The sequence below is a fragment of the Odontesthes bonariensis genome, chromosome 17, assembly GCF_027942865.1.
Source record: "Odontesthes bonariensis isolate fOdoBon6 chromosome 17, fOdoBon6.hap1, whole genome shotgun sequence".
Taxonomy (NCBI): domain Eukaryota; kingdom Metazoa; phylum Chordata; class Actinopteri; order Atheriniformes; family Atherinopsidae; genus Odontesthes; species Odontesthes bonariensis.
The window spans coordinates 20,783,872-20,800,836 of NC_134522.1; the positions used below are offsets into that span (position 1 = coordinate 20,783,872).

At 42.4% G+C, this 16,965-nt stretch overlaps 2 protein-coding genes across 2 annotated transcripts; one reads left to right on the forward strand and one right to left on the reverse strand.

The window, feature by feature from the left end:
* The first annotated feature begins 350 nt into the window (after positions 1 to 350).
* On the forward strand, positions 351 to 6,226 carry msl2a (MSL complex subunit 2a). Its single transcript, XM_075447754.1, has 3 exons — positions 351 to 1,382; positions 2,270 to 3,657; positions 4,218 to 6,226. The coding sequence occupies exons 1-3, from the start codon at positions 1,241 to 1,243 to the stop codon at positions 4,518 to 4,520; spliced, it is 1,833 nt and encodes a 610-aa protein (XP_075303869.1). The 5' UTR covers positions 351 to 1,240; the 3' UTR covers positions 4,521 to 6,226.
* A 263-nt stretch (positions 6,227 to 6,489) lies between these two features.
* On the reverse strand, positions 6,490 to 16,252 carry LOC142365992 (tumor necrosis factor ligand superfamily member 10-like). Its single transcript, XM_075447755.1, has 6 exons — positions 15,973 to 16,252; positions 14,212 to 14,355; positions 13,696 to 13,741; positions 13,480 to 13,596; positions 7,844 to 8,076; positions 6,490 to 7,487 (listed from the first exon to the last, which is right to left on the reverse strand). Exons 1-6 carry the CDS (start codon positions 16,084 to 16,086, stop codon positions 7,278 to 7,280), a joined length of 864 nt encoding a protein of 287 aa, XP_075303870.1. The 5' UTR covers positions 16,087 to 16,252; the 3' UTR covers positions 6,490 to 7,277.
* Positions 16,253 to 16,965: the final 713 nt, after the last annotated feature.

Consider the following 16,965-nt stretch of genomic DNA (forward strand, 5'->3'; position numbering starts at 1 on the left):
AATAACCAGCCTCAATAGTTGCAAGTACTTAGTATTAATCTTATTTTACACAAGTTCCCACTGATTTATTCTGACTTCCCTTGTCCATTAAAAATAAAAAGTTTTTTCATTAAACATCATGAGACTTTTCTCCTTTCTCCTTTCTCCTTTTATTCCTGCCCTTTTTTATTAAAAAAATACAAGTAAACAGTTTGCTAAATTCATGTTGAGTATTGTCTGTTTTTGTCCTTTTTGACGGTTAAAATATAAAGTGAACGAAGCTATGAGGAAGGCACTGGACATAACAGAACGTGAGCCTTTGAAATACGACGGTAACCAGGGTAACTAATGCAAGTCTCGCGTGAGGATCATGCCTGTGGAGAGGGGTTGATGTGAGGAAAAGTGGAAAATCGAATGATTGATGCACTTGTAAAACGGCAAGTTAGCTATGTTTCGGTCACCGCTCACCAAATATTTTTGCAAAACGAACCAAAATTGTGGGATTTTGGGTCACAACTTGCATTTTACACGTCTATGTGAGGTATAAGGCGACCCAAGGGTTAGTGACACGGTTGAATCTTCGCTAGCTAATTTGCTAGCCATGCTAACGCTAACTGGTTAGCTTTGTTTACATCAAGTGCGCGCCTGGCAGACCCTCCTGGCTAATTTCAAACCAAACAAAAAACTGATGTTAGCAGCAGCCCGACATTCAGCTGATCACCGATGATGAGACGCTGTAGGATAGGAATTGAACTCCGTGGTTATCATCGACCATCTGCTGTGTAAAACGTTTGGTTTATGTATTAAGCTAATGTTAGCTACATAATGCTAACCTTTTGATCATGGCTCTTTCGGTCAGTCGATTGAATGTTTTCTCACTGACTGCGTTAAGGACGTGCATACTTATAGCTTAGGGCGTGGCTGTTTCGAATTTGTCTGCCCTTTAATTATGATATGAAAGAGCTTTTCGTTAAAAAAAAAAAAAAAAACTACTACCAACCGGTGATGCTAACGTAAGCTAGCCACCTGCTGAGCTAACGTTGTGCGCGTTTGGTGATACCGTTTCACCATGTTCGTTGTCTCATATTTTGTCTATAATTAATTCCTTTTCCATCCTGTTTTGGACATACTGGAGTAATTCATTGTTACACCATCAGGCCACTTTTATTTCTTTCATCACCATCGCTGTCTGTAACCCTGTCTCCGCGAGCGGCTAGATTCTCCCCCCCCCCCCTTCGGACTGGCTGAAGAGTACACCGCTATGAATCCTGTTAATGCAACCGCCCTGTATGTATCTGCCAGCCGGGCCGTGCTGCAGTGCGACCCGCGGCAGCCTCACACCTTCGCCGAGATGTACAAGCTGCTGCCCTTCTTCCGACAGTCTCTCGCATGTTGTGTATGTGGTAAGCATCCTTAAAATGTATAAAATCACAATACCTGGCACACTTAGTGTTTTGTGTAGTCGCATAGATGCATATTTTTTTGGTTAGCCTCCATAAATTGAAGTTTTAAATTTTTAATGGTTATATTTTTATTAATTTTGAAGGACATGTCTATGGGCGTGAGCGTGAGTGTGTTCTCAGCAGTTTACACGGTTTCTCGCGCTCACTAGTGGTCTCCTTAGCAACCGAGGCTGATCCCCAGTCATCTGTTCTCTTGACAAGACAGATGACTCCTCTGTTGTTGTGCTTGCTGCAGAGCCACGCGGTTCCTATTCATGCTTTATTTACTCACGTTGCTTAGCCAATTGAATATCAAAGCTGGCACAGCATGCACTATTAAACGGGCACTACTGATCGTGATGAATGACTACTTTTCTGATTTTTAATAAGCCAATTGTGTGATGTTATTTCATAGAAATATTTAGTTGTTGATGTAAGCCAGGCATGTTGTCACAGTTACTGCTCATTTAAAATAATTAAGATTGGGTGGGGGATTCCAAAATGATAACATTCAATGGGTAATGGAACTAAAGTGTTTAGTTTTTGTCTTTAAAAAAAAAAAAACACCATGAAATGTCTGGTACCACTGACCATAGAGCAATCATTTGCTCGTATATCTGTTTTGCGTCACTGTAAACTGCATATGTTTGGGTTCTGGACAGTTTAGAAAGTCCTGATATTTTTTATTGTTTTTAAATGCTTTATTAAGAATATAATTGGCAGACTGAACGGTAACAGAGTTGCAGGTAGAAACAACTTGTTCCCAGCTTTTACACTGTACCATTGCCACTTTGTGTTTGTGAAAAAGTGATAAGTAAGTGAGCATTTTTTATTTTTTTTTGTCTCAGGTAAACTGCTCCAGGATCCAATTTCCCCAACACATCCAGAGTGTCAGCATTATGTCTGCTTGGGCTGTAAAGGCCAGAAGATGCAGATGAGGCCATCATGCAGCCGCTGTAAGGACTATTCCTGCTTCCAGGAGAACAAGCAGCTCTCTTTACTGGTGCAGTGCTACAGGAAGCTCTGCCTATACGTAACTCATTCACCTTTGCTGCAATCAATCAGCAGCCACGTGGGAGGGTCTCCAGAGGTTATGGCTTTGCTAGAAGAAGTGCTAATGTCACACAAACAGGAGACAGAGGCAGAGGACCCTTGCCTTGCGCAAGAAGATGTGAATTTGTCGGCTCCTGAATCCCTTACCCCCACAGAGGCACCACCTGCTCCTGCAGAGCTCTCAGCTGTTCCTCAGAGATCCTCCTCTGACCCTCTCTGTTTCAATGGACCGCAGGAATGCAACGGGGAAGCACTGGAGGACCTTGATCCCTCCTCCCCAGAACTGGAAGTATGCGAGCTTATAGAGGAGCAGCAACCTGCAGACCTGTCTGTATCAGATACCGCGTGTATGGGTTTGGAGCTGAGTCTTACCACTGGAGCTTTAGCCCCAACAGCAGGCACTGTGTGCTCACTCAGGGATGGGGAATCTAGTAGCAGGGAGCTGGAGGAGGGGGAAGTGTTGCTCCTCAGTGTAGAGGAGGTGTTACAGACTTTGGATCCCCTTCAGTCGGGTCGAGACTCTCTTCATACACACTCAGAAAGGACACACACTCACACACATATAGCCACGGACAGAACACACACTCAAATGTACATACATCTGGATGCAGCCCACAACTACACTCAGATTCAAACCGGCAGGACTAACATACACACATCATCCTTCAATCCTCCTCCAACCTCCAAGCCCCAGCCAGTCCGCCTTAACCGCAAGCGATCTCGATCAGAGAGTGACAGAGAAAAGGTGAAACCTCTCCCTATCACCTCCATCCTCCAGGCCTCCTCCTCAAATTCTCACACTCCAAACCCCTCTCACACACTGCATACGAAATTACCCACACCGTCCCTCACTGTACCAGCACACACATACTCGTCGCTTCCCAATGGGGCACCCCCCAAGCCCAGCCGCCCTGCACAGAACCACAATAAAGGGGCAAGGAAGCACGTGGAACAGAGCCCTAAGAAGCCCCATGCCAAGGCCCGCAGTGGTGGAGGCTCAAAGACCAAGGACCGAAGCAAAGACCAGCGGCCGATGTCAGGCTGCCTGGTGCCCACAGCACCTGTCCGACCTCCATATAAAAAGCCAGTGGAGAAGAAGGGCTGTAAATGTGGGAGGGCCACTCAGAATCCATCTGTGTTGACCTGCAGGGGGCAGCGTTGTCCTTGTTACTCAAACCGCAAGGTGAGACTGATCATTGTAAGATTCTTATTTGAATTTCGATTTCTCTTTTTTCAATATTTCCTGACTAGTGACTAAATTTGAATATTTAATCAGCACACAATACACTTGAAGTCTCTACTGTTTTTTTCACAAAAGAAGCAGTAGGGTTAGGGTTTCTTTTATGAAAGAAACATTCGAATAGCATTCTATTTAGAATAATAAATAGAATGTGGAATTCTTATTACCCGCAAGGTAAGATTGAATCTTGTTGATAATTCTTTAATATTATTTTTTATTCGGAGAGTGTGGGGTACGACAAGCCCAGCTGAATTGAAAAAAAATAAAAATAAAAAAAAACTCTGCTAGCTTCCTTCTGTGTAATTGAGAGGTTTGAATATCACTTTTTTTTGCAAGTTTAAAATCTTAAACCTTCGTATGGAAGTTCTTACACAAGCATCGTGTTTTCAATCAGTTACATTCTTGAAGTTCTTTTAAATGAGATCAGAAAAAATAATGCAGTCCTTTAGGCAACATTGAAATGTTGGAAACAGAGTTTTTCAATTTTTTTTCATCTTTCTCAGGCATGCTTGGATTGTATCTGTCGAGGTTGCCAGAACTCCTACATGGCCAACGGTGAAAAGAAGCTCGAGGCCTTTGCTGTGCCAGAGAAGGCCTTAGAACAGACACGGCTCACTCTTGGCATCAACCTGACCAGCATCACAGCAGCTGCTGCACTCCGCAATCCGGCAACCACCAGCATCCGCGCTAACACCCTCCTCAATGTCGCCACAGCAACGGGAACACCCGTCACCACAGCCTTCCTTTCCCCCAGCCCCCCACAAGATCCCAACTATGACGACAGCCTGGAGCTGCTGATTGGATGAGAGGCTGGGACTCCAAAAAAAAAAAAAAAACTAGACAGCTTGGTGCTGATTGAATGTGACGGCTGATTATTCCTTTTTTTTTTTTTTTTTTTTTTTGGTCAGACAACCTGTACACACCCCTCCCCTCCTGCGGGGTGGCAATTCAAGGCAGCTATGGGTCTGTCCAGTTTTGTAACCTGCTCTTCTTCTGTGTTGGAAAATGCTGAGTAGTAAGACTAGCATGGGTGTGCCAAAGCCTCCTGTATTGTGCCTGTGCGCTGGTGTGTATTGTTGCCCGTCTGTAGTTCAACACTTGTACTGTGTTCCAAGGATGTTTCGTACCTCAGAGGTGCTTTCTTTTTGTTTATAGATCACAGACCTACTGTAAGAGGCAATAGAAACCCATACCAGGTTTTGTTTGTGCGCGCACGCAAACATACACCCAACTATGTATATGCATGTGTGGGTTTTTTGTTTTTTTTTTCCATTTGTTTTTTTAACATTAGCTGCATCATGTCATAAACTATTGCATCATCATTTCAAAGCTGCAGCATTCTCTCAGTGTGAGTATTACACCCCCCTCCCAAGTATGTATAAGAAATGCATTATCGGTAACAGGACAGACCTTACTAACCCTCTGTGTTCACTGCTTTATTGTGAATGGCTCTTGTGACTAATCTGTGGAGATCATGTCTCACAAAGAAAAAAAACTGAATGCCTTTTTTCTTTCTCTTTAATTCAGTCAGTCCACGTACTGTCAGCGTTAATGAATTTGTCTTAAAGAACTTGACTAATGCAGGCATTGTACAGGCAGCGAGATAATGTTCAAGGACTTGGCTGGCTCCACGGTTTGCTTGTGTGTGTGTGTGTGTGTGTGTGTGTGTGTGCGTCAGCTGAGATCAACTGTAATGTCAGCGGGGGAGCGGAAGGTGGGTTGCAAGCACTTAGTTTGATTGATTGCCTAAATTAAGACTAAAACCCTTCTCGGTTACCATAGCAATAGGAGCACCAACGAGGAGCTCTAACTGCTCCTGTCCACACAGTTGTTTACAGTATTGCCATTACACACTATAGCTGACTGTCTTCAAAACAGACTACACCTTTATGTTTCATCAGACTGTACATGACTTTGTATAGAAAAACTGAAGCCATAGGTTGTCATAAACGAGACCGAACACGTTTCCACCTCCCTCCCACAGTTTTAGTGTCCAGACTGATCAGAGACCAACTAAAGAGATTATTTTTGATACAGAGTGTTTCAGATTCGGTAACCGTCTCTTTTTTCTTTTCTTTTTTTCGGTCAAATCGCAACGAAGCCCTGTTATAATTCCACGAGGCTGTGCGTTTTCTGTGTTTGCGTTACCGTCTCAGATGTAACTACAATGTGTTTGTCAGTCTAGTCATGGTGACCAAAAAGACTGAAAAGCAGAGAGGACTGGGGTTTACCACACAAACACCTTGGTTCTTCACTCAGACAGGAAGTAGCAGGAGGATTACGGTGTGGCCAGCAGTTGTGACCTATCTTCCTGCGTGTGTATGTTTCAAAATGTGTTTCTTTTGGGCATTACTTGAACCCTGATTCATTTTTGGTATAGTTTTTTTTGTTTGTTTTTTTAATGTTAAAAACTCATGTTTGAGGAGTGACAAATATTGCTGAAACATTCACTGCCACATTAATGGAGACATGTAACACAATATGAATTAAATGATAGTTTTTTACTTTTTCAGCTTTGTGTATTTCTGTGTGCAGAGGCGGGTTTGGGTGCAGTTTGGTTGGAGGTGAATTTTGCCCGCAAAGATTTTTCAACGCAACTTAAGGTGGTTCTACACTGGGGCAAAAATCGGTCAATTAGAGATTAACTGGGACTGAACATGGCAGTAGAAGAAGATCTGTGGTTGAAGATTATTTGATTTTTACCCTGCACAGGCGACCAGGAATCTAGAATATGACTTTCACCCAGCAAAAAAAAAAAAACACAGGACACAGAGCTCCCAATGAAATCTCCTTATCTTTTTAAACACCCTGAGTCGATTAAGAAAATGTAAAGTTGAATCTGTACATTCATCAGATATGTGCCAGGGAAGTTACACTGTCATGTCATGGGACGTGGGAGAAGCGGGATTTGTTTCCACTGGAAAACACTAAAAATAGCACATTTCTTCCCTTTAAGGCTCTTTGAGCACAACAGTCTGTTTCACTATACATTCATCCAAGATGTTGCACAATGAGAAAATACAACTCTTATGTAACAGAAACAAATAGCTAGCTTCATCCACTCTGTTGAAAATATAAAAACTCTCGTCTTCTGGCATCGTTTTATAAACATTTTTGTGACATGCATCATGTGTCCAGCACCAATGTCACTGCCTGGGAATGACAACACAGCTGTTGACCAGTTCACGCGCAGGAAAAACGCTTTCAACAGAGGGTATTCACAATATTTGGTCTGTGGCTGTTGTCCTGCTCCAAATACAACAAATAATCCATATTTGTTGTCACAAAGTACATTCTGTTTACCAGCCCTGTGACCACAGATCATAGGTGGAGTAAATGCACACCAGATAAATAGCTCTTCTTTCTTGCTCTTCTAGGCCGCTGAGTGTTCGACGGCGGCTTAGTTTGACCACAGGCCTTCAGCTTCACAGTTCAGAACGAGTCCTTTACAGTCCTCTCGTCTTCCAATCCTGTAGCTTCAGACAGCCACTCGTTTCAATCAACCCCTGACATCGGGGGGCCCACCTCACGCCTGTTTCAGTTTCAGTCCCGGACTTCTCCTTTTAGTCAATCAGGAAAGCCCCAAAGTAGCTTGCCCTCCCGTCCATCTCCATGGCGCTGGCGTTGCTGACAGAGATGAAGAGGCGGTCGGCAGGCTGTAGGAAGGCAGTGCCAGCCTGATGCAGAGAGAAGACACCAGGCTCCGGGCCCCGTGGCCAGCAGGCACTCCGGAATGATTTCATCACCAAGATGGGGCCTGTGTAGGAGCTCATCTGTGGGTCACCCCACAAAAATAACAGGAATACAGCGTTACATTACATTCAAGCACAAAACAGTGAGCATTATATTACATTGATGCCATCTGAAACAAATCACTTGATTAACTTTAATTAGAGATTTAGGTTTGAGAGTTTTTTTTGCTTGACATAAAAGTCATAAAAACAAACTTCTGTGTTACGAGCATTTAGTTAGTCTAGTTTCGCATTTAGTTTTAACAAGTTAAAACAAACATTTCTCACCATCGTACACAGCAGCGGCAAAGCTTTTCTTTGACAAAAAATGACTAAGAACAGCATTTACACTGCAATGTCAGTCCTAACTTATCCTTTAATGGGTAAAGAAGCCCAACCTTTTTGTAAATGTACTGCACAAGCTCTGCTCCCTCCTCCTCCCGCGCTTCCCCTTCCGTCTCCTCCGTGGAGTAAAGTCTGAAGTATGTCTGGGCGTAGATGTAGTAGAGGCCTGCTCGGGGCACCAGCAGCTCGCCACCCCTCAGCTCCATGTTCTGCAGGAAGGACAGGCCTCTCTGACCGTCCCATTCTCTGATACGCTCCCCTAAGTACCCCTTGCTGCTTGGCGTGCCTGCAACAGATCCAACCACGAACATGAAGACGCACACACACACACACACACACACACACACACACACACACACAGCCACTCACTATGATGCAAGCTCTTTGAAACTGCAGGGTGCCGTGTTAACTGTAAACAGTTACTGTTAACTACGGTGGCCGACACGTGCAAACACGCTGCAAACGGCGAAACAAATCCAACAATAAAATGCTGCAAGAGAAAAATGCGAGCACATGCGCTGCAAACCCCAAAACACATGCAAGACAGAAACGCTGCAAACATCAAAACACATGCAAGAAAAAAACGCTGCAAACATCAAAACACATGCAAGACAGAAACGCTGCAAACATCAAAACACATGCAAGAAAAAAACGCTGCAAACATCAAAACACATGCAAGAAAAAAACGCTGCAAACATCAAAACACATGCAAGACAGAAACGCTGCAAACATCAAAACACATGCAAGACAGAAACGCTGCAAACATCAAAACACATGCAAGACAGAAACGCTGCAAACATCTAAACACATGCAAGACAGAAACGCTGCAAACATCTAAACACACGCAAGACAGAAACGCTGCAAACATCAAAACACACGCAAGAAAAAAACGCTGCAAACATCAAAACACATGCAAGACAGAAACGCTGCAAACATCAAAACACATGCAAGACAGAAACGCTGCAAACATCAAAACACATGCAAGACAGAAACGCTGCAAACATCAAAACACATGCAAGACAGAAACGCTGCAAACATCAAAACACATGCAAGACAGAAACGCTGCAAACTTCAAAACACAACGGAAGTTCGCCAGGCCAGTAGGGGGTCTCGACCTGTGGTATAGGGGATCGACTATGGGAGATGGATCTACCATATTAATGAAAGAGAAGAAAGTCAAAAGGTAGTTGCCATTTATGTCTTTTTTAAACACTTGGCCGTAATCTTTTACTTTATTATAGAAGAGCAGCGGAGTTATGTCGCTATTATAAGGTAAAAGATTACGGCCAAGTGTTTAAAAAAAGACATAAATGACAACTACCTTTTGACTTTCTTCTTTCATTAATATGGTAGATCCATCTCCCATAGATATCCCCTATCCCACAGGTCGAGACCGCCTAGTGGCCTGGCGAACTTCCGTTGTGTTTTGATGTTTGCAGCGTTTCTGTCTTGCATGTGTTTTGAAGTTTGCAGCGCATTTTTTTCTTGCATGTGTTTAGATGTTTGCAGCGTTTCTGTCTTGCATGTGTTTTGATGTTTGCAGTGCGTTTATGTCTTGCATGTGTTTTGATGTTTGCAGCGTTTATGTCTTGCATGTGTTTTGATGTTTGCAGTGCGTTTATGTCTTGCATGTGTTTAGATGTTTGCAGCGTTTCTGTCTTGCATGTGTTTAGATGTTTGCAGCGTTTCTGTCTTGCATGTTTTTAGATGTTTGCAGCGTTTATGTCTTGCATGTGTTTAGATGTTTGCAGCGTTTCTGTCTTGCATGTGTTTAGATGTTTGCAGCGTTTCTGTCTTGCATGTGTTTTGATGTTTGCAGCGTTTCTGTCTTGCCTGTGTTTAGATGTTTGCAGCGTTTATGTCTTGCATGTGTTTAGATGTTTGCAGCGTTTCTGTCTTGCATTTGTTTAGATGTTTGCAGCGTTTATGTCTTGCATTTGTTTAGATGTTTGCAGCGTTTATGTCTTGCATGTGTTTAGATGTTTGCAGCGTTTCTGTCTTGCATGTGTTTAGATGTTTGCAGCGTTTCTGTCTTGCATGTGTTTAGATGTTTGCAGCGTTTCTGTCTTGCATGTGTTTAGATGTTTGCAGCGTTTCTGTCTTGCATGTGTTTAGATGTTTGCAGCGTTTCTGTCTTGCATGTGTTTAGATGTTTGCAGCGTTTCTGTCTTGCATGTGTTTAGATGTTTGCAGCGTTTATGTCTTGCATGTGTTTAGATGTTTGCAGCGTTTCTGTCTTGCATGTGTTTAGATGTTTGCAGCGTTTCTGTCTTGCATGTGTTTAGATGTTTGCAGTGCGTTTCTGTCTTGCATGTGTTTAGATGTTTGCAGTGCGTTTCTGTCTTGCATGTGTTTTGATGTTTGCAGTGCGTTTCTGTCTTGCATGTGTTTAGATGTTTGCAGCGTTTCTGTCTTGCATGTGTTTAGATGTTTGCAGCGTTTATGTCTTGCATGTGTTTAGATGTTTGCAGTGCGTTTCTGTCTTGCATGTGTTTTGATGTTTGCAGTGCGTTTCTGTCTTGCATGTGTTTAGATGTTTGCAGCGTTTCTGTCTTGCATGTGTTTTGATGTTTGCAGCGTTTCTGTCTTGCATGTGTTTAGATGTTTGCAGCGTTTCTGTCTTGCATGTGTTTAGATGTTTGCAGTGCGTTTCTGTCTTGCATGTGTTTTGATGTTTGCAGTGCGTTTCTGTCTTGCATGTGTTTAGATGTTTGCAGCGTTTCTGTCTTGCCTGTGTTTAGATGTTTGCAGCGTTTCTGTCTTGCATGTGTTTAGATGTTTGCAGCGTTTCTGTCTTGCATGTGTTTAGATGTTTGCAGCGTTTCTGTCTTGCATGTGTTTAGATGTTTGCAGCGTTTCTGTCTTGCATGTGTTTAGATGTTTGCAGCGTTTCTGTCTTGCATGTGTTTAGATGTTTGCAGCGTTTCTGTCTTGCATGTGTTTAGATGTTTGCAGCGTTTCTGTCTTGCATGTGTTTTGATGTTTGCAGCGTTTCTGTCTTGCATGTGTTTAGATGTTTGCAGCGTTTCTGTCTTGCATGTGTTTAGATGTTTGCAGCGTTTCTGTCTTGCATGTGTTTAGATGTTTGCAGTGCGTTTCTGTCTTGCATGTGTTTTGATGTTTGCAGTGCGTTTCTGTCTTGCATGTGTTTAGATGTTTGCAGCGTTTCTGTCTTGCATGTGTTTAGATGTTTGCAGCGTTTATGTCTTGCATGTGTTTTGATGTTTGCAGCGTTTATGTCTTGCATGTGTTTAGATGTTTGCAGCGTTTCTGTCTTGCATGTGTTTAGATGTTTGCAGCGTTTCTGTCTTGCATGTGTTTAGATGTTTGCAGTGCGTTTCTGTCTTGCATGTGTTTTGATGTTTGCAGTGCGTTTCTGTCTTGCATGTGTTTAGATGTTTGCAGCGTTTCTGTCTTGCATGTGTTTAGATGTTTGCAGCGTTTATGTCTTGCATGTGTTTTGATGTTTGCAGCGTTTATGTCTTGCATGTGTTTAGATGTTTGCAGCGTTTCTGTCTTGCATGTGTTTAGATGTTTGCAGCGTTTATGTCTTGCATGTGTTTTGATGTTTGCAGCGTTTATGTCTTGCATGTGTTTTGATGTTTGCAGCGTTTCTGTCTTGCATGTGTTTAGATGTTTGCAGCGTTTATGTCTTGCATGTGTTTAGATGTTTGCAGCGTTTATGTCTTGCATGTTTTTAGATGTTTGCAGCGTTTCTGTCTTGCATGTGTTTAGATGTTTGCAGCGTTTCTGTCTTGCATGTGTTTAGATGTTTGCAGCGTTTCTGTCTTGCATGTGTTTAGATGTTTGCAGCGTTTCTGTCTTGCATGTGTTTAGATGTTTGCAGCGTTTCTGTCTTGCATGTGTTTAGATGTTTGCAGCGTTTCTGTCTTGCATGTGTTTTGATGTTTGCAGCGTTTCTGTCTTGCATGTGTTTAGATGTTTGCAGCGTTTCTGTCTTGCATGTGTTTAGATGTTTGCAGCGTTTCTGTCTTGCATGTGTTTAGATGTTTGCAGTGCGTTTCTGTCTTGCATGTGTTTTGATGTTTGCAGTGCGTTTCTGTCTTGCATGTGTTTAGATGTTTGCAGCGTTTCTGTCTTGCATGTGTTTAGATGTTTGCAGCGTTTATGTCTTGCATGTGTTTTGATGTTTGCAGCGTTTATGTCTTGCATGTGTTTTGATGTTTGCAGCGTTTCTGTCTTGCATGTGTTTAGATGTTTGCAGCGTTTATGTCTTGCATGTGTTTAGATGTTTGCAGCGTTTATGTCTTGCATGTTTTTAGATGTTTGCAGCGTTTATGTCTTGCATGTTTTTAGATGTTTGCAGCGTTTCTGTCTTGCATGTGTTTAGATGTTTGCAGTGCGTTTCTGTCTTGCATGTGTTTTGATGTTTGCAGTGCGTTTCTGTCTTGCATGTGTTTAGATGTTTGCAGCGTTTCTGTCTTGCATGTGTTTAGATGTTTGCAGCGTTTATGTCTTGCATGTGTTTTGATGTTTGCAGCGTTTATGTCTTGCATGTGTTTTGATGTTTGCAGCGTTTCTGTCTTGCATGTGTTTAGATGTTTGCAGCGTTTATGTCTTGCATGTGTTTAGATGTTTGCAGCGTTTATGTCTTGCATGTTTTTAGATGTTTGCAGCGTTTATGTCTTGCATGTTTTTAGATGTTTGCAGCGTTTCTGTCTTGCATGTGTTTTGATGTTTGCAGCGTTTATGTCTTGCATATGTTTAGATGTTTGCAGTGCGTTTATGTCTTGCATGTGTTTTGATGTTTGCAGCGCGTGTGCTCCGGTCGTTTTTGTGATTGCCGCATTTTTCTCTTGCAGCATTTTATTGTTGGATTTGTTTCACCGTTTGCAGCGCGTTTGCACGTGTCGGCCACCATAGTTAACGGAATAAGAAGCAAATGTTCAGGACATGTTCAGTCAGTAAATAACAGATGTGCCTACAGAACGGCAGATGTCAAAAGAATCAGCAATTTGTTGTTACATTTTTTTTTTTTTTATGTCCGCCATGTTTTTTAAATTACATGACGACAGCCGTGAGGCAAAAAAAAGGAGCACCGGAACATATGCTCACAGGACTATCCAACATGTGCAAGCACGTGAAAGATTTATATTTAACAGTAACTTTCATGTGGCCATTTAAAGCCACAATGTAAAGATTTAGAACTTGACTTTGGCTCCCCACGGTGGTAGTATATGAACAAAAAAAACAAATAAAGTAGTGCACGCTGCTGCTTGTATTACATACAGGGCAGCATGTACATTTCCAGAAGTTGGCAAAATGCGCAAAAAACATTTAGTTTAAGTTTGATTGTGGCTCTGTTAGGTGCTACCCTATTTGTTTGTCTCTGTACATCTATATACTGTTTCTAAAATAATAATAATAAAACAAAGCCGATGCAGATTTATGTTTTTGTCCCAAAATAAAACAACAGGACTCCACAAAAAGGCAGCTGCACATCTGCAGGTCCTGACAGACACGGGTATGAGGGGGTAACTGAATCTGAAAGAAGCCTGGGATGCCTTGAAGCTAATTCCTCACCTATGGCCCCGGAAAGGAAAGGCTTGTCTGCGCATGAGCACGGTGACACATCCCATCGCCTGTCTTGCCGATCTCAGTTATGCTTTCCAGGACTCTGCCATTCAAGCTAAATATTTTGGCTCTAGTTGAATTAAATTATGCTCACCCTCTGCTGCTGGAAGCTTCATTGATGAGGCAACACCAGTTACATGGGCAGCAACTTTAGGAAGAGGGGCCCCTCGGACCCCAGGGCGTAGAATAGGAAGCACTCCGGTCAGCTTATCTGTGGAAGCCCAAACAGATACAAATCACATGCAGGACATTTTGAGAGGAAAAAGCCACACATACGCCCATTGATAGTCAATAATGGTATTGTTCTTACTTCTCATAGCAGTGGATATCTCCCCCTGGAATCTGTCAGCAATCTTCTGATAGAAAAACAGACAGAGGCAAGCAGGAAAGTGTGAGCAAACTGGCCTAAAAGTGATTTATTATGCTCCAAAAAAGATATATTGCATGAACTAAATCAACAACATAGCATTCAGTAATTCACCAGGGCCTAACTGAATCATCCTTACGACATGCGGGTCTACAAATATGTCAGCTTTTGGCCTCAGTGTGATGGCAGGATTCCTTTTTATACGAGTCAGTGTTATTTAGTGTTGATGTGGAGCTTTCTCAGTTTATCAATAGTGCGTTTGAGAGTAACTGCACGTAATGCTGAAACAAATAAGTCTTCTTCTGAAGTTATGCAACACCGTGAACATAACCATACTTTAAAAATTACTCTGGATTGTCGGCCCCCTGTGGTTTAAAAATGTTAAAAACGAGGAAAAGGAAATGAAAAAACAGCCAAAGAATCATGCCCAAGTTAGATTCAATTAAGATAAGTTCAAACCTTCTCTATGTGGTGGTGGAGCTGCTGTGTAACCTGCCAACAGGCATCGTTTTTTTTGTCCTCAGCTGGTGGATCCTCAAACCCCAATTGCAGCTTTGCATTTATCAGACACGACACACTGCTCCGGGAAAAACTCTCCTGCATCTGTCATTGTGCGAAAGAAGGAAAGCAACGTTTAAATCTGACTTAGCCAGTCCTGTCAACGCTTATATCTGTAAAGTGACAAACTGTCTGTGAAATGGCAGAAAATAGTTCCAAATAGCTCCAAATCTGCTCAAAAACTGACCTGTGAAAAATGTTGCAAAAATGAAGACTTGACAAAAAGGGGGGGATAAAGAAATGATAGAGACACGGTTATTTATACAGCCTGAACACGGCCACAGTTTGTGGCTAAGCAGAATATGCACAGAAAACATATGCGTAACAGGCCTGTGTGGCTGACACTGGACTTGAATAGTCTTGCAGAGTTGAGCTTTCTTTGTGTCTTTTGAAGATGAGGTGGGACTCATCTCAACATTCAGCTCGAAAGGAGAGATTTCTAATAAAAAACTGACCTTAGACAAGCAATGGTGTATTCCTAAAGCTAGCCAAGTAGTTAATTAATGCCTAAACCCAACCAAACGTGAAGGTGAATGCAAAAGTAAACAGCAAGTGAAAACTTACAGACACAACTTTAAATATGACATAACGTACAGAAAGTAGTGGGTTAAAAAAGGAGATAACTCTGAACACTTTGAGAAGACCAACATGGTGATGGCTGACTGTCAATTTCAAAGCTTCAAAGCAGAAGCGTAGAAACCCCATTGGATATGTCTCACATACAGGTTTACTCAGAACTGATAAGCAAAGACTGTAGTGTAAAGCTGTCGATGAAGCTGTGGTACTAACTTGTGGTGACATGTCCAATTGTCGGCTTTCAAAATAGATCTGGTAAGTCGGCAAAATGTTCCAATTCTCAAGTGGTACAATCCACCCTTAATAGTCTTTATGTCTTCTTGCAGTTGTTGTTGTTGTTGTTATGATATGATATGATATGATATGATATGGTAATAGAATAAAAAACAACCAACTCTGACATTTCAACAGGCTGCTGCCCTGTAGGTCCACTGAAGTACACTCAGTGTAAACTAATTGGAAATTAACTCTTAATTGATATCAGGTGTGATTGACGAGAGGCGGGCTTTTCAGTCCCTCGGCCAATAAGAACTCGGGACCGGTTCCGTCAGCTTTAACAAAGGCTTCTCAGAGGCGTTCTCCACTTGTCACGTACGGTGGTCGTTCTGCTGCCTGAAATCTGTTGCTTTGGATGTCAAGACCCATTCAGCACGAACTAGTCTCATTTCCGTCCATTGTTTTTCGTTATCGACTCGGCCAACTTTCTCCTTTCTTATTGTCTGGCGTTAGGCAGAAATTCCCTGCAGGGCTCTGTGGGACTTTTAACAGCCACTGCCACTAGCCTTAATAAAAAATTCTCTGGAATTGATATTTCTGGCTCATTTATTTAAGTGAGTATCGTAATGACGCTCCGCTTGTGTCTCGAAGTGTGGCCAACAAGGAGTGTTTTTTTTTGTTTAAGTGTTGCTTATCGTCCGAGGTAAATAGGTCAGTTCATGCTGATATGTTTATGTCCCTACAGAGGCTTTCTTTTAAGCGTGCCACTTGGGCCCCTCTCCTTTACAAAGTCGCCGTGAAATATGTCAAGCCAGCGCATTTCACTCACCAACTCAGAAATGATACGACGCACATCAGCAGCGATCTTACCGTGTTGAGGACCTTGTTAAAGTATAGAAAACTGACGGCAACAGCGATGGTCTGAAGGAGGATTGCGGCGAGTATTATGAGCCCAAGACACTGGACAGAGATAGAAATGGCCATATCACAGCGCGTGGAGACACTTCAGTCCAGAGAGAAAAAACCCTTCCAGCAACAAGCAGGGCAAGTTCCACCGAGCCTTTTCTGCGTTTTCTTGCTGTGAAGCGTGAGGGAGGGAGCAACACGGTGCAGCGGTTTGTAGGTGGAGCAGAGAAGAAGGGCCCCAACCTCCTCAAGATGTCACTGTTATTAGACAGAAACGGCCAGGGAGCAATAATGCTGCTTCTGCAACTTCAGGATGACTTTAAGTGGTGTCGGAAATTTGGAAACTTTGATAAGAGTTACTTTTTCACCATCTACTTACACCATACACAAAATCTGAGCCTCTTAACTCTGGGAAGAAAAAAAAAAACTAACTGAAGACCAAATTTGATTCTACAACTTGTATAATTACAGTGGAATAGAAACAATCCCAATCAAAATACAGCAAACCCATGTCCTGCCTTAAATGCCTAATACTCCCTTGATATCTGTAATACTATAAAGCTGTATAAGAATACTGGTGAATTATTAAAACATTTAAACACCACAAAAAAGTGTAATCCTGAAAACTGGTGATTGTCTTTTAGTATTGTGTAACAGAAAATACATGATAAAAATGTATTGAGTTCAGTTGAATAGATAAATAACAGGTGGCTTCATCATACAAAATAGATTTTGGATTTAAAATTCAATTAAGTTTACTTTTTTGGGGGGCTTTGGTAGGGCGGGTCATTTTTGACCCATAGGACAAGGGGAGTAAACAGAATGTTAAGACCGCGCAAGGGTTAAGAAGAATCATGGCAAGCCCAGATCAAGGACCTAGGCTAGTGCCACGCACCACAGGACACCCCCAGAGGTCCCATGTCCGCGCTGATGTCGGAGCAGTTTTGATGCCAAGAG

What these genes read in the sequence shown, in the direction of transcription:
- LOC142365992 (XM_075447755.1), bottom strand. Translation starts at nt 16,086, where the DNA reads ATGGCCATTTCTATCTCTGTCCAGTGTCTTGGGCTCATAATACTCGCC. An exon ending in TCCACCACCACATAGAGAAG is followed by an intron (nt 13,742 to 14,211) that starts GTTTGAACTTAT and finishes TTTTTCTATCAG; the next exon opens with AAGATTGCTGACAGATTCCA. An exon ending in GATATCCACTGCTATGAGAA is followed by an intron (nt 13,597 to 13,695) that starts GTAAGAACAATA and finishes GGGCTTCCACAG; the next exon opens with ATAAGCTGACCGGAGTGCTT.
- msl2a (XM_075447754.1), top strand. Translation starts at nt 1,241, where the DNA reads ATGAATCCTGTTAATGCAACCGCCCTGTATGTATCTGCCAGCCGGGCC. An exon ending in TCTCGCATGTTGTGTATGTG is followed by an intron (nt 1,383 to 2,269) that starts GTAAGCATCCTT and finishes TTTTTGTCTCAG; the next exon opens with GTAAACTGCTCCAGGATCCA. An exon ending in CTTGTTACTCAAACCGCAAG is followed by an intron (nt 3,658 to 4,217) that starts GTGAGACTGATC and finishes CATCTTTCTCAG; the next exon opens with GCATGCTTGGATTGTATCTG.